We start from the raw sequence: 14,673 nt of genomic DNA, 5'->3' as shown, positions 1-14,673 counted from the left end.
TGTGTGTGTGTGTGTGTGTGTGTGTGTGTGTGTGCAGGTGGAGACGCTGACGGTGCAGCTGCAGGGGGAGAGGACCCTGACCCAGAAGGCGGAGGCCGGGCGGGAGCAGCTGGAGCGGGGCAACAAGGAGCTGAGGTCCCGGCTGGGGGAGATGGAGGGGGCGGTCCGGGGGAAGCACAAGCTGAGCGTGGCGGCCCTGGAGGCCAAGATAGACTCCATGGAGGAGCAGCTGGAGCAGGAGAGACAGTGAGGGGGCCGCACACACACACACACACGCACACACATACACGCAGGTACACGCACACACACAGACACACAAACACACACACGCACGTAGACATACATGATGCCACTGGTGGCTTTGTATACATTTTGTTCACATAACTCCCTCCCTGCTATTTTGTAGTTCACCAAAACACCCTGAAACAACTTGAGTCTCACATTCGTATGCCACCATACACCAACAGTGCAAGCAGGCCAATGGCAACCAAGCGCGCAGTCCTTCCTCCCTCACTTTAAAAACCACCAGCCGCCACTGATGCACGTACACACACACACACACACATACATACACACACACAAGCATATACGCACAAGCGAATGCACAAACACACCCAAACAAATGTATGTATGCTTACACATACATGCACACACATCCTTGTGTGTAAATAACACTTGTATATATGCACTCCCATGCACACATGCACACACATCCGAAAACATTTGTATACACACACAACCACGATCCAAGAAATGTATGCATACACAAAAATACATACACACTCTCATACACACACACACACACACACACAAAGTCACCCACATACACACGCGCACATACCAGAATTTCAAACCCCTATTCATTAGTTTGTGTAATCCGCTATGTAACCCAAACCCCGTGTTCTCCCAGAGAACGAGCCATAGCCAACAAACTGGTGCGGAAAACAGAGAAGAAGCTGAAGGAGGTGATGATGCAGTCTGAGGACGAGAGGAGGCATGCAGACCAGTATCGGGAGCAGGTGAGGAAACCTTCTGATGGATGTCATGCAGGCATACAGGCTACAGAAACATCCGCAGTCAGACCCAAACGTTCTCCACCGCCTATTAACAGATATATGAACCACAATGTGAGAGAGTGACCAGGGCAAAGCTCACAGCTCTCACTGAACCGTTTCAAAAAAGCATGTAGAACAGGAGCCTTAAAGGGGAGAGGAATCAGTCTCAATCCAAGATAAGCCTAATCCAGCCCTGGCGTCTGTGTGTGAGAAAGGATAGAACAAAGGTTGGGGGGCTCAAAATAATCTGTCTGCCAAATGCGAGACACAGACCCCCTTTAAAAACATCCTACGTCCTAATCTGATGGATTTAATCTCCCCCTCAACACCATCAGTCCTCCTGATTGAGGTTAATCACATGCCCTACGCTACCCTTCTCCTGCTCTGTTCACCTCCTAACAATTCTCCCTCTCCTTCTCCCTGGCTCCTGTATTTCCCCTCTCCCTTGCCTACCCCTCTCTGCTCTCTCCTCCTCCCTCTCCCCCTCCTTTTCTCCCCCTCCTGCTCCTCCTTTCCAGTTGGACAAATCCATGGGTCGCCTGAGGCAGCTGAAGAGGCAGCTGGAGGAGGTGGAGGAGGAGAACTCGCGCTCCAACGCCCTGCGGAGGAAGCTGCAGAGGGAGCTGGAGGAGATGGCGGATGGCGGCCAGAGCATGGCGCGGGAGATCACCGCGCTGCGCAGCCAGCTCAGGTAACCCGGCCTGGGGCTGCTCCTGTCCGGTGGGCCGCGGGGCTCCAGAGACATATCTACTGCTGGAGGAAGAGAGGGGATCAGAGAGAGAGAGAGAGAGAGAGAGAGAGAGAGAGAGAGAGGGGGGGAGAGAAAGAGAGAGATGGGAGTGCAGAGATAGAGGGGGCCAGAGAGAGAGATACAGACCTAGAGTGAGTCATATAGAGAAAGTTGCAGAGAGAAACCACACAGGAGAGAGAGAGAGAGAGAGAGAGAGAGAGAGAGAGAGAGAGAGAGAGAGAGACAGAGAGAGACGGAGAAAGAGAGAGACAGAGAGAGAGACAGAGGCAGATCCAACGCTGGAGAGAAACGCACACAGAGTTCAAACAAGACTCATTCCATGAATTTTAATTTGTCCCCCAATAACGGTCTATCATTTTGTTTGTTTGTTTTTTGTTGTGTTTGTGTCGCATGACTCGTATCCATCTAACATTGTTCATCTCTGTCATCACCACCACCACCCAGCCTCCCTGAATGGAGACCAGAGAAGTAGGTCCATTCGTCTGTGTAGCACACGTGTGTTGGTGTGGATGTGTTTGTGACTCTGTTTCAGTTTCTTTGTTGTTTTGTCTCTTTATTTGTTTGCATTATTATTATGATTATGTGTTTTGTCCTCCGCTTATCCTGTCTTCACCAGAATTTCATGGTCCACACTGTCTTTCTCGCTATAATGACTTCATCGTTTATCGCGAAGACAACAATCACCGACAATATTATTGCAAAAATAAATTTCCCAAAAGCACTCATGGCTCATGATAATGTGTTCATCATAGTGATGGTCTCCCCTGACCCCCTCCTCCGCTCTCCTCTCTCCCCAGGCGCGCCCCCCTGCCCCTGGCCCTGCGCGGCCGCAGAGCCCTGGTGGACGACTTCTCCCTGGAGAACTCGGACTCTGAGGAGCCCCCCGCCTCGCCCACCCCCTCCTCCGGGCTCCCGGGCACCCCCACCCCGTCCTCGTCGGACCCCCACAGCCTGGAGGCCCTGCCCCCTTACACCCTCAACAACACTGCCAACAACGCCGAGTGACACACACACACACACACACACACACACACACACACACACACATACATGAAGGACACATACACACACGCAGACACACACACACACACACACACACAAACACACAGACATACATAAACATGCATGTATTGGTCCTCTGCTACTCAGAGGCGTTGGGTGGGGGGTATGCCACAGAAACACACTACATCCATATTTATAGACCGTAGATGAAAAAGACATATCCCCAAAACATGGTGCATACACGAGCAGATATCAACACACACACACACACACACACACACACACACACACACACCTAGACATCAACACATAAGACTGTTCAAGGTTCTTGATAATGTCGCCTGTGTTAAAATACGCAGACATCGATTCGAAAGGCTCAGAGATGAAAAGCAGTGGTTACGCATTTACTCAAGCGTTCAAACGGACGCAAAAGCATGTCAATCGCAAGGATGTGTCATTTGTCGAGAAAAATTAAACTCCCGCCCTTCCTTCCTTCCTCCCCGGGCTCAGCCCCTCAGGCCTAGCTAGATCATATCATATCAGCCGATCCCGCGCAAAGCTTGAATGAGCAGCGAATGCTAACGGCTACCATCGCTCGTATCCGCTATCTCGGTATTAAGCCATGTTAACGCAGCTCCTCGTCGTACCGCCTTGTTGTGGAGGAGCCGCTGGTGCAGAACAGGAGAGTGACTGACCCTCCCAGGGGTTTAAACAATCTTACATGTTAGAGGATAGCAAGCATGCCACGTGAAAAGGTCAAAGGTCAATGTGTCAATTAGACCTTGCCGACTCAGTCAGAACGAAAGGTGTGTGTGTCGAGGCTCAGAGTGCTTGTTTGTGAAATAACTTTTTACCATGTTTTCTAAATTGTGATTTGAACTTGAAATGATAAAACCTAGTGCAAAGAACTACGAGAGGTGGAGAGAGCCGATGAGAGTGGACAGTGGAGGGTGACGACAGTGAGGCAGGGTAACTCAGAGGGGGTTCCACACCGTATGTGCATCTGGCGCAAGGCCAGCCACGCCTCTCAGACACATCAGGGTCTCCGCTGGCACTGGATAAGCATCAAAGTTACCTCACGTTGTTACTCACTCGACCGGTCCAAATGATGTTTTTCATACCGTATTGTCATAATGATATAAATACAAAATAAAAACGATACCATCCATGCAGAAAAGAAACAACCTGCAGGCAGCCATGCTAAAACGCACCTCCTGTATTCCGGTTGCTGCAAATAATAGCGTAGAAATAGTATGTAGTTAGTGATTAAAGTAGCGTGTATGAGTCATCTGCTTAACTTAAGTCTTAATATAATACTTCTTACAGGAATTGGAATTTGTATATTTTTTTGTTGCTCTGAATATGAACTTAAGTTATCGATTGCTGGTTGCGTTCCGTCAGTGTTTATTATGGTCTGCATATCATGGTGGCTCCCGGTGGTTGTGGCTGGTGCTGGTGTTTGGGCTGGGCCCTCCCCTCGATGCGGTCTCTTCAGCCTGTCAGTGTCTTGTGACGGTTCCGGATGGCATAACAGGTTATTAGCTGATCCGCTGGTGAATGGCTATTTGGTAATCAGGTGTTTAGTGCTGTTCAACATATTGGGCATACTCTTTGGTTTATTTGCTGTATGTATTTTTGCTTACAGAACAAACAAAAAAAAGTTGACTTTTACATGTTGTGTACCATTGCAAAAACAACCTTAACTCTAGCCTGTTGAGAACTGTATAAATGTAACTTTTTACTCAAAGGAATAATGCTTTTCTGCTTCTTTTAAAGATTGATGGGGTCATTTTTAAGCTAATGCATCATGTTTGTTTTAATCAGCCATCTTGTAAATGTATGATTAATTTATGTTGATAAACTGTATTCTATTCTATAAAAACGAGAGCTTTTTGTTTAACCAAATGGTGGGCGTATGGATGGTAAAAGGGACTTTGATTTGTTATATTTAGGGTAATATCATTGTAGATCTAGATCAATGTAGACGACAGAGGGCTAGCATTCAGAGAACAACCTGGTGATTTTCTTTCCTAAGCCTTTCACCCAAAAATCTGTTAAGAAAATTGGAAAACGGAATTACAGAGTGTAATTAATATGGCACTTGTATTACACTGGCATCGGTATTGTGTCTAAAAAGACTCCTGAAGTAAAGGGCAAGCAGGCTTTTAAGTCCTAATTATTTCCTTTTTTTAAATTTAAACTACTTACATAATTATCGATGCGTATGGCGTTAACTTAGACCGGACCTGACTATTAATCTTGTTATTTTTACAGTTCTAAAATAGACATTGTCTTTTTAAACCCTGGCCTTGAAGATATCTGAGCACTTTTCACGTATGTTGTATTTATTTTCCAGGACATAAAGGTCTTTATTTGCATTTTTGTTAGGAATGTACATAGCACCTGTTTGCCTGTTTGACACAGCTTTAAGTATGCAGGAGGCTCAGATACAGAAACACAAAGACATTGGACGGCTCACATTTGTAGTACTACACATTTTTACGTCCACATACCGATGTTGGCTGATGTTTGCACCTTTATTTCAATTGAGAATAAAGTGGAAAAGGATGTGTAGCTTAGACCACAGGTGTTGTGTTGTTGTTTTTTATCAAACAAGGAATTACATGAATCAGTGTTTTTAAATCTTAATTCATTATCTGGTATGTATTGCTAAATAGCTAATTGTAGTCTTTGGTTATAAGGGTTTTCCTGATCTTGTTCATTATTGTGTTTCGTGATAAGTCTACAGTGCAATGGTGATTAATGTCATTGCAAAGGTTTGCCCCGGTGTTAATTTACATTGGAAGTTCAACCCTCAAGTTCAACATGTAATTATTACACCCATAATTTAAGATCATTCAAGCCATGTTCTATTTCTTGTGTTAGGCCGTAATAGGAATATCATCCCCATAACATTACTATACAATGACCATACAAACAATCAAGCAAACTGAGTGAATTAGGTAAGGAATATGATTGCTCGTAAACAACAACATATGACACTCAATGATAATAATGTCAAGCATGGTGCATTTATATTGGCAATATTTATCTACATATTTAAAAATAGCATCCATCCAACCTTTCTATTCACAGAAAGTATTGCAACAGTCCAATCCGTCTTAATGCGGCCTCGTTCTAGTGGGATTTGACACTAGCGCTCAAATTAACTGCTGCTTTTGTGTTTTAAGATGCTTACATTATGAACCATAAGAATGGGGTCAGTATATTACATGGGGTTGGTTTTCAGCACTGTTGAACAGTGCTTTTTCTTTCTTTCAGGTGCATACATACACTGTCATACACAAATCACCCAGCTGATAATTTATTATATATTATTTTTACTTGCTGCAATTACCGTTAAATAAACATTTCACAGAATGCACAGTAAGTTAATTATTAAAGAAATAAAATAAATAGATTCACAAATAAATAGTAGCACATTTTACCTGGTAATATCATTAAATTAATAAAATAGGACAACATGTATTGTGTATGCAAGTTAATCAGTCGAAAACTGAAATCCCGATGCTCCTTGAGGAATGGTTTTGAGATAAGAAACTCGTTTTTCTCACTCATCCTCTGCTACACAATCTCTGTGAACAGCCAGTCGTTCTCAAATGGAGGGGTGAGTATGGGATGGTACTGGGTTTCAGTAAGAGCAGAGAAGGACTGAGCCACACCTTCAAAGTGTGTGCCTGTTTTGTTATTACACGCTTCAAATGCACAGGAACTCTCCTGTTGTGCACAGGAGTATGTGTTGAGTGTTGAGTTGTTGCAAAGGTAAATGCTAAAGATTGAATTTGATTGGTTGTCTTTGTCTTGGTCTGAGGCTGTTTCATTAAAGACTATCTCACTTCTGCTGGCTTGAAGATTTTGAGAGGTTCTCTGATCACTGGTCAAATTTTTGAAAGGCAATCCAAGATCACTCTGAAAAGCATCAGAACCTCCATACCCGTATTTACCTTCAATACATTTCAAATGCTCTGCCTCGGATCCACAATTATCATTGCTCTGGATCTGGAAGATCTCATGCCCCATGCAAGTTCCTCGCTCATGATTCATAGATGACGTGGTGATGTCATCACAGCACACATCGCCTTCCAGTTCCGAGGAACCCTCTTGACAGATGCACACATTTTCAAAAAACTCCTCCATGTTCATGCAGTCTTCTAGGTCGTCCCTACATATGACCTCTGTCTGCAAGACCTCCATCATGTCTGTCCACTGGTTCTCCACGGTGTCCTCCTTGTGGTTCTTCTGGAAGCAGGTGGACATGTCCAGCATGGACTGTACGGAGAAGTCACAAGAGTCGAGGGAGAGCGGGGAAAGATCCGGAGAGAAGGACGGCGAGAGGGACAGGTCAAGGTCCTCGTCCAGATGAATGATGACATCTGAGTCTGAGGCAGATTTGAAATGTCGGTCTTGGTTGTTGTTGTTGTTGTCAGTTTCTTTGAGCCTCGCAGTACCGACATTGACTTCTGAGCGATGAATTCTGTTTCTTTGGGTTGTCTTTTCATATCTGTCACAGGCGGTCTGCGAGACTCCAGGTTGATGGTTGAACTCTGTGTGTTCAGGAGAGTTCAAGAAGGAAGTTGATTTAGCTTGGTTCTCGTTTCCGATCATATTTTGGAGTGCCGGATTTGGGGCTCTGTGCCCCTGGCTCTTCCCTCTCCATGTGCCGGTGCTGGCCTGTGATTTGGGAAGGCTTACCAAAAAATGTCTAGACTCTGGCTGCCTCTGTTTACTGATCTCCATTTCAATGGAGCCATAGGCCGAGTCAGAACCCAACTTTGAAGCCTGCTCAATGTCTTTTGATGTGTTTGTCATGGGGTCATTGGCTTTTTCAGCAAGACCATCACCAGTGGTGGGTTTAACGGATGGTTCTGGTGTCACAGGCTTCTGGCCCGGGAAGGAGGGAGATGTGTTTTCTTCCTTGGTACAAAGTAGAGCAGACGCTAGTCGCTGGTTTGCAGCCTCGATGTTGGAGAACTTCCTGTTGGGAGAGATAGTGAGATCAGTTGTTGGAAATGCCATGTTGTTGTGTTGTTTTTTTAAGTCAACAATAGAGAGGAGACAATAATAATCACACACATACAGATTCACCCTCCTGATACTAACCTCTGTATCATGTTGTGCAGGAAGCGCCGGTGGTTGACCTGTCGCTTGGAGGGACGGTTTTTGCGGGGTTTCTGTAGGGTCCTCATCATGTGACCGGCGGCAGATGTCACAAAAGTGAAGAGGTCGCAACCCCAGGGGACCGCCTGCTCCATACCCGCCTCCAGCGCAAAGTAATTGGACGGTCGCATGACTACAAATAAGATTGGCTGGACTAAGTGGAAGAATCATTGAAATTAGATAAAGGGATAGAGATATAGTTATGTATTTCAAAATAAATGAACAACACATAGACAGATACAGTGCATTAATAGAAAAAATGTTAATTATTTTATTTATGAATTATTAATTATTATATAGCACACTTTTGATTAAAGTTATTTTCAGAGAATTTACAGCAAGGCTTTTCTACAGTGTTTGCTTTTCATTGCACTTAAAGAAGGAATACCTGCACCTTGTACAATGGTCAAAAATGTCAGTTTATTACAGGGAATTGACTGTAATAAACTGACACTGAGCATGGCTAATGAATCACTCAAGATGCTAGATTAAATAAATTATACGTATGTATCATGTATGTGTCCGCTCAATGCAATTATTTTAATTCATTTTGATCATTTTGTTTTAGCAGAAAATCAGGCTTACCTTGATAGTAATCAGGTTGCTTTGTATCTCTATGTCTGCATCTGCTGTGAAGCTTCACCCCAAGGTGAGTGAATTAGTGTCGAGAGAGGCGGTTTTGATCATTCTGTGTGTGTGTGTGTGTGTCCTTCTGTGTGTGTGTGTTTGAGAGAGAGAGAGAGAGAGAGAGAGAGAGAGAGAGAGAGAGAGAGAGAGAGAGAGAGAGAGAGAGAGAGAGAGAGAGAGAGAGAGAGAGAGAGAGAGAGAGAGAGAGAGAGAGAGAGTGTGTGAGTGTTTGTGTGCGTGTCTGTGTGTCTGTGTGTGTGAGAGTGTGTGCATGTGGATGTGTTTGTGCGTGCGTGTGTCAGGGGTCTGTGTACGCAGATGTGTGAGTCAGAGTGAGAGACTATTGGAAACATAAAAATAGGGAGAGCCAATTATCAGAGAAGTCAACCGTTTGTGGAAGTGTGGGCACACGTACACATTGTCTGGCCCACTAAAGGCAGCTTGTTAAATACAAAGAGACACAGACACACACCAGTTAAGGCAGTTCCCAAGCCCTTCATTGATCTGCTTAAACTGGCCCTAATTATCACATTCTCAGAACGAAGAGCCGACATGGTTGCTACTGGCATTAATTATCCTTACAGTTCTATGGAGCCCACTCAGTTTTACATATCTATGGCTCTAAAGGAGTGAATAGGCTGGTCTCCTTCAACAGCCACAAGAGACAGAAAGAAAGTGAGTGCATAAAAAGCAAATCCTAGCACTAATTGTTTTTGTGAAACTGTTTTCTGCTTACATATCTGGGGATGGTTCATGTTTTGATCTGTAGGCCTATAGGACTCAATATTATCAAGACTAATCAGAGTGCCATAGGGCAAAGGCTTTTTTGACATATTAGCAAACGCTAATTTGACATATTAACACAAATATTAAAATGTTTCTTGCTCTAGGCTATAGGCCCTGGAGGGAGATTAGTTTTAGATGTGCCTAGAAGTGTAAATACCATGAGAAAGAGGGGCTGCACATGCTACAGGAGTGGCCTCTATTTATAGTCAGCCCATGTGCCTCAGACCAGGCACTACCGGCATAATGGTTTGGTCTCCCCTTTTCTCTTTACCCACTGGGGCCGTTTGTTCATTGGTAAGTCTCCAGCCACCGTTCCATAGACAGTAAATGAAAACAATGAGGCTAATTATCATAACTAATCGAAATAAAAATACTTATATCTACTGTGAGTTACTCCATACTATTACCTTGTAAATAAATAGTTCACATGTGGTGTTTCCTAACATTCTTCCTCAGTCTGCTGATAGAGTCTTATCATGCATTCTGTGGTCCAGCGGCCAACCTTTGACCAAGAGAGAGGGCTTCTTTCAGCGTAAAATGATATGTCTAGTTATCAATCAGTGAAGCTTAAAGAAAACCGCCTTTTTTCTTTCTTTGTGACTAAGTTATTGGGAAGAGCCTGTTTTAAAGGTATGCTTACATTCATCTGACACTTACAACATGAAATGACAACAATTCAGTAATCAATTGTTACAGAACCTCTAAAGAACCTTTTGCGGTTATTGTACTGCAGTACCTTATTTGAATATTTTAATTATTTAAAAAGGAAATGTGCTTAACACTTTTGAATGCCGCAACACTGTTTGCTGTTTGACAATATTCAAGCGTCACAAGGATACAGAGGCTGTTCTGCTAAAACAGTGACACCCAGTGGCTCGGTTGTGAATGAGCATAACCCCACATGCACCTAGCAGGGCCTCTACTAATGCCCTGATTGTTCCACAGTGTTGCAACTATGGGCCGAGCCTGGGCCCTGTTGAAGGCTCACCCGTACGTCAGCAACATGGTGGGATACACAGCACTGTTTGCCTCTGCTGATATCCTCCAGCAGAGCGTGCTGGGGGGCGCTGGGCCTAGCACCGCAGCCTCTGAATCAGGGGATTCACCACAGGCAGACAGAAGTACAGCTGGTGTTGACTGGTCCCAGACAGCCAAAGTGGCACTTGTCGGGTTCTGTTTCCATGCCAACTTTAATTACCATTGGCTGAGGGGTCTTGAAAGACTGCTGCCAGGGGGCGGGCTCCGAAAGATAACACTGAAAGTGGGGTTAGATCAGCTTGTTGCAGCCCCTGCAACCATCAGTGCCTTTTTCATAGGTGAGTGGGATGCATGGGCCAGAAGTGATGATTCTATCATGAATACACCTGTTTGCTGTGGATGGCTTTGTTTCTGTCCTGGAAGTCAGGGTGTGCACTCCTCGATCTGAAAAGTGTCTGTATTTTGTATTAGGCCTCAGCCTACTAGAAAGAAAAGAGGACCCCCTAGAAGACTGGAGGGGCAAATTCTGGACTTCATACAAGGTAGCTGAAAAGGCTATCTAATAAGAATATCCACTGATATATATTTAGCAAACATTAATGTTTTTATGCAATTATATATTGTGCAATTAGACTCTCTCTGTCTTGTTCTGTGTGTATACCAGACTGGAGTGGTTTACTGGTCTACAATGCAGGTGAGATTGTCTGTATTATTTATAATAATCTACGCAATCCATAATAATAACCACCAATAATAAACTCTGCCATTTGTACTTTCTGTCTTTTGTACCTCACATTCTCAGGCATTGAACTTTGCCCTGGTCCCTCCGGTGGCACGGACAGTGTTTGTTGGAGGCATCTCCTTAGTGTGGACTGTTTACTTGTGTCACCTCAGACAGCAGCAGACAAGTACATCTCAATGAATTGTATTATACTTGGACAAAGAGCTTGTGATTTCAATAAAATAAAACCATGACAATTTTAAATAAAGTAATAATAAAATAAATCGAATGAATTATTTGAATTACTATATAATTTCACAAGGCCTCTGGAAGCACTATCCTAAACGACGACACTACAAATTGACCCGTTGTGCCGGAAGCAGAAGCCCAATAGCCAATGAGGAGCCCGTGATTACGGAGAATTGTGTATCGCGAGACCTCCGCTCTTCCTTCTCCCTTTTCGCTCCAAGTCCAAGATGGTAGGTGAAGCTATGGCATTTTAGAAGCTACTACATAAACTATCCATGATCATCCGCCTTGTTGTACATCCCTGTTCTCCTCAAAACAAATGAGTCCTCACCCTGAAACATTAACGAGACAAACAAATGTTATATTTTGATTGTGCTACATATGCATGCATGTTATCTTTCTCTGTTCGCGTAGGCAACGGTGTCCCCAGTCTTAACGATTCATGGCTTAATGTTAAAGTAACTCCACGTTATAGTACATATCATGTATATTGTTCAGCCTATTTCGTACGTTCTAATATATTTCCAACAAGGGATGTATTTGCGGCTTAAGCATTTCTGACTGAACAGGAACTAATACAAAATGTATGCTACCGCAGTGCCAACGTGTTCTACCCAAAAGCCATTCAGCTAACTAGTAATGGTCATAATAATACGCCTCGGTGTAATGATGCCTGTTTTCGTTTCATGCGGAGTTGATGGCTTTTGAATTATCAGCGGCGTATTGACATGCACGCTTAGGTGACCGAATCCTTGCATTGCACTCATAATACCGTCCCCCTCATCTCCTTTGAAGGGAGTCGACATCAGACACAACAAGGACCGTAAGGTGCACAGAAAGGAGCCAAGAAGTCAGGACATCTACCTGAGGCTCCTGGTCAAGGTGAGTCATCAGTTGTATAAAGTGTATTTTAACTTGACTACTGGTTACTCGAGATACGTTATCCAGCGAAACTATAACTTAACATCTGTGTTCTGTCCCTAGTTGTACAGGTTTCTGGCCCGTCGTTCAAATGCTCCCTTCAACAAGGTGGTCCTCAGGAGGCTTTTCATGAGCAAGACCAACAGGCCACCCCTCTCAGTCTCAAGCCTGGTAAGTGTTCCCCCCTTGTCTACTGTCATAACCTACTATATGTCATAACCCCCTTGTCTACTGTCATAATCTTTAGATATGAGAAGTTTTTGAATGTCATTTGTTAAAGGCTTTTAACAGACACAGTAATGATTTTGTAATATACAAGGCCATAATGCTTATGTAGTGTTAACCAGTTACCTGAGCTTAAAATAAAGATGCATGTTTTTATCCATGTTCAGTTGAGACTGAATACGATTGTTTGCTGCTGTGAAAAGCATGCCCCCCCAATTTAAAAAATCTTGAGTGATGTTTTTTTAACTTCTGAAATATTATTAGCATGGTAGATCAACAAGGCCTTGGTAGTTAAAATTGTTGGCTCATCGTCATTATTATGCCATTGTTTATTTCATTACATTTTTAGATTCGCAAAATGAGGCTGGCTGGACGCGAGAACAGAACCGCGGTTGTTGTGGGAACAATTACCGATGATGTGAGGATTCAGGACATCCCCAAGCTCAAGGTATAGTGCCAAAGCCAATTGTCTTTTTATTTGTTTAATATAAATTGGACTTCAATAAACAAAAGTTAGTTTAACGGATAGCAATATCAGAGTTTAACAGGATAATCTCAACTGTCCAAGAGTCTTCCTAACAATGTGGCGGGTTTACACCTCTCCCCAGGTTTGTGCACTGAGGGTTACTGATGGCGCCCGCCGTCGCATCCTGAAGGCCGGTGGTGAGATCATGACCTTTGACCAGCTGGCTCTCGCTGCCCCCAAGGGACAGGGAACCGTGCTGCTCTCAGGTGATTACTCACTCTCTCCTCGGTATCGCAGGAATGTCATGTTTTGTGGTTTGGTATTTTGTTTTTGAGATGTGTCTTATCTATTGAGTCACGGGTGTTCTTGATGAAGTCGGAAAATAGCTTTTAGTGGATGCATTCCTGATGTCCTAATGACATCACTACCCGTCCACATCACTTCCTGCCTTTGGTGGTACCGGACATTATTTTGCTGTAAACACGACTTCAGTTATTGATTTTTCGGTAGATTATTCTTGGTATGTAATTTTACAGGGACTAAATTGGAATGTTTTTCTTACAGGAGGCTACCATAACCTCTTAGTTGGATTAGGGATTGCTTTTCCTAGGGAGTGTTGAAGGCTAATCCATCTTTTTTCGTTCTTTGACAATGCGCTGAAATTGTAACTGTACTAAAGTTAGTTGTACTGAAGATGTCGGATGTGATTATCTACCTTCCTCTAGTGGAATTCTGATCCATTTAAGATGCTGTCATATCATTATACTCATGCAAGCTTTCAAACAATATGTTGTGGGAATTTGGTAGTAAATTATCCTCCATAATTTAGTTGATTGGATTTAATGAAGTGTTATTACATTTGGCAACTGATAACAGTGTTGGCTCATTTAGGTCCATGATTATTGCAGTGAATGTCATCAGTTTTAAAGACAAATGGCTACTTCAAATACAGGGGATATCAAATATATTTAGTAAAGATAACATTTAGATGGCTTGAAACTCATGAAGCATTTGGCTGTGAAATGTTAGAGTGCATTTGCCAAGTAATGCTTTAACATGCTCTGGAGGTGTACCTCTTAACATTTCCAAAAGGTTGTGCAGGAATAATAAATTATCTATTCTACAGGACGCCGCAAGGCCAGGGAGGTGTACAGGCACTTTGGGAAAGCCCCTGGAACTCCTCACAGCCACAGCAAGTACGTATCATTCCTATGTTTATATAATTTATACAGGCAAAGATTGTTCTAGAAAGGGCTTTCATTTCTATTTTGGGCTGCATGTATCAGAAGTTGTATCCCTGACATGTTTTTTCATCTCCAGTGAAGTTGTTTACTTGACCCTAGACATTCTTCAGATATAATTAATATTGTGAAATCAAAGCTAACCTTTTATCCTCTATTTTCAGGCCCTACATCCGATCCAAGGGCAGGAAGTTCGAAAGGGCGCGTGGCCGTGGAGGAAGCAAATAAAAGAACTAACCAGTCCATTTTGTTTTCCATGCAATTTGATTCAAATAAAGATTGGATATATAAAAGAATGGAATTTGTTTTCTGAGGTCTGTTTTCTTTTTAAAAGCCTACCTTATTTCAATCTTTGTGTAAATAGCACAACCTACTGGAGTAAGTTTCTGAAAAACATTAAAGTAACGTTCAGGCAATTTTTGATATTGAGCAGTATAAATGTATGGGGTATGTAAAGAATCTTGTATGGTAAC

The 14,673-nt window shown here is 43.3% G+C and overlaps 3 protein-coding genes across 10 annotated transcripts in view; all 3 read left to right on the top strand.

Annotated features, from left to right (window-relative positions):
- Positions 1-5,389, top strand: part of myh14 (myosin, heavy chain 14, non-muscle) — a 32,869-nt gene extending 27,480 nt beyond the window's left edge. For 7 of the 8 annotated variants that reach the window (XM_030370451.1, XM_030370447.1, XM_030370452.1 and 4 more), the window contains 5 exons: positions 38-246; positions 911-1,019; positions 1,574-1,746; positions 2,251-2,274; positions 2,604-5,389. In XM_030370451.1, the coding sequence (XP_030226311.1) occupies positions 38-246; positions 911-1,019; positions 1,574-1,746; positions 2,251-2,274; positions 2,604-2,811 (723 nt within the window). In that variant the 3' untranslated portion in view covers positions 2,812-5,389. The remainder of the gene's footprint in view (positions 1-37; positions 247-910; positions 1,020-1,573; positions 1,747-2,250; positions 2,275-2,603) is intronic. The other variant, XM_030370448.1, reaches the window with a different exon arrangement.
- Positions 5,390-9,599: 4,210 nt separating this feature from the next.
- Positions 9,600-11,382, top strand: si:ch211-120k19.1 (Mpv17/PMP22 family protein). Its single transcript, XM_030370566.1, has 5 exons — positions 9,600-9,693; positions 10,345-10,715; positions 10,849-10,919; positions 11,042-11,071; positions 11,180-11,382. The coding sequence occupies exons 2-5, from the start codon at positions 10,355-10,357 to the stop codon at positions 11,297-11,299; spliced, it is 582 nt and encodes a 193-aa protein (XP_030226426.1). The 5' UTR covers positions 9,600-9,693; positions 10,345-10,354; the 3' UTR covers positions 11,300-11,382.
- Positions 11,383-11,482: 100 nt separating this feature from the next.
- rpl18 (ribosomal protein L18) lies at positions 11,483-14,501 on the top strand. Its single transcript, XM_030370569.1, has 7 exons — positions 11,483-11,577; positions 12,143-12,229; positions 12,332-12,439; positions 12,843-12,941; positions 13,102-13,225; positions 14,086-14,155; positions 14,365-14,501. The coding sequence occupies exons 1-7, from the start codon at positions 11,575-11,577 to the stop codon at positions 14,426-14,428; spliced, it is 555 nt and encodes a 184-aa protein (XP_030226429.1). The 5' UTR covers positions 11,483-11,574; the 3' UTR covers positions 14,429-14,501.
- Positions 14,502-14,673: the final 172 nt, after the last annotated feature.

The sequence above is a fragment of the Gadus morhua genome, chromosome 11 (genome assembly GCF_902167405.1).
Source record: "Gadus morhua chromosome 11, gadMor3.0, whole genome shotgun sequence".
NCBI lineage: Eukaryota > Metazoa > Chordata > Actinopteri > Gadiformes > Gadidae > Gadus > Gadus morhua.
Note: the sequence above shows the minus strand (reverse complement) of the source record. Positions and strands in the feature narration are given on the sequence as shown.

Coding starts and splice junctions, on each gene's coding strand:
- si:ch211-120k19.1 (XM_030370566.1), top strand. CDS start 10,355: ATGGGCCGAGCCTGGGCCCTGTTGAAGGCTCACCCGTACGTCAGCAAC. Junction 10,716..10,848: donor CATCAGTGCCTTTTTCATAG/GTGAGTGGGATG, acceptor ATTTTGTATTAG/GCCTCAGCCTACTAGAAAGA. Junction 10,920..11,041: donor AATTCTGGACTTCATACAAG/GTAGCTGAAAAG, acceptor TGTGTATACCAG/ACTGGAGTGGTTTACTGGTC.
- rpl18 (XM_030370569.1), top strand. Junction 12,230..12,331: donor ACCTGAGGCTCCTGGTCAAG/GTGAGTCATCAG, acceptor TTCTGTCCCTAG/TTGTACAGGTTTCTGGCCCG. Junction 14,156..14,364: donor ACTCCTCACAGCCACAGCAA/GTACGTATCATT, acceptor CTCTATTTTCAG/GCCCTACATCCGATCCAAGG.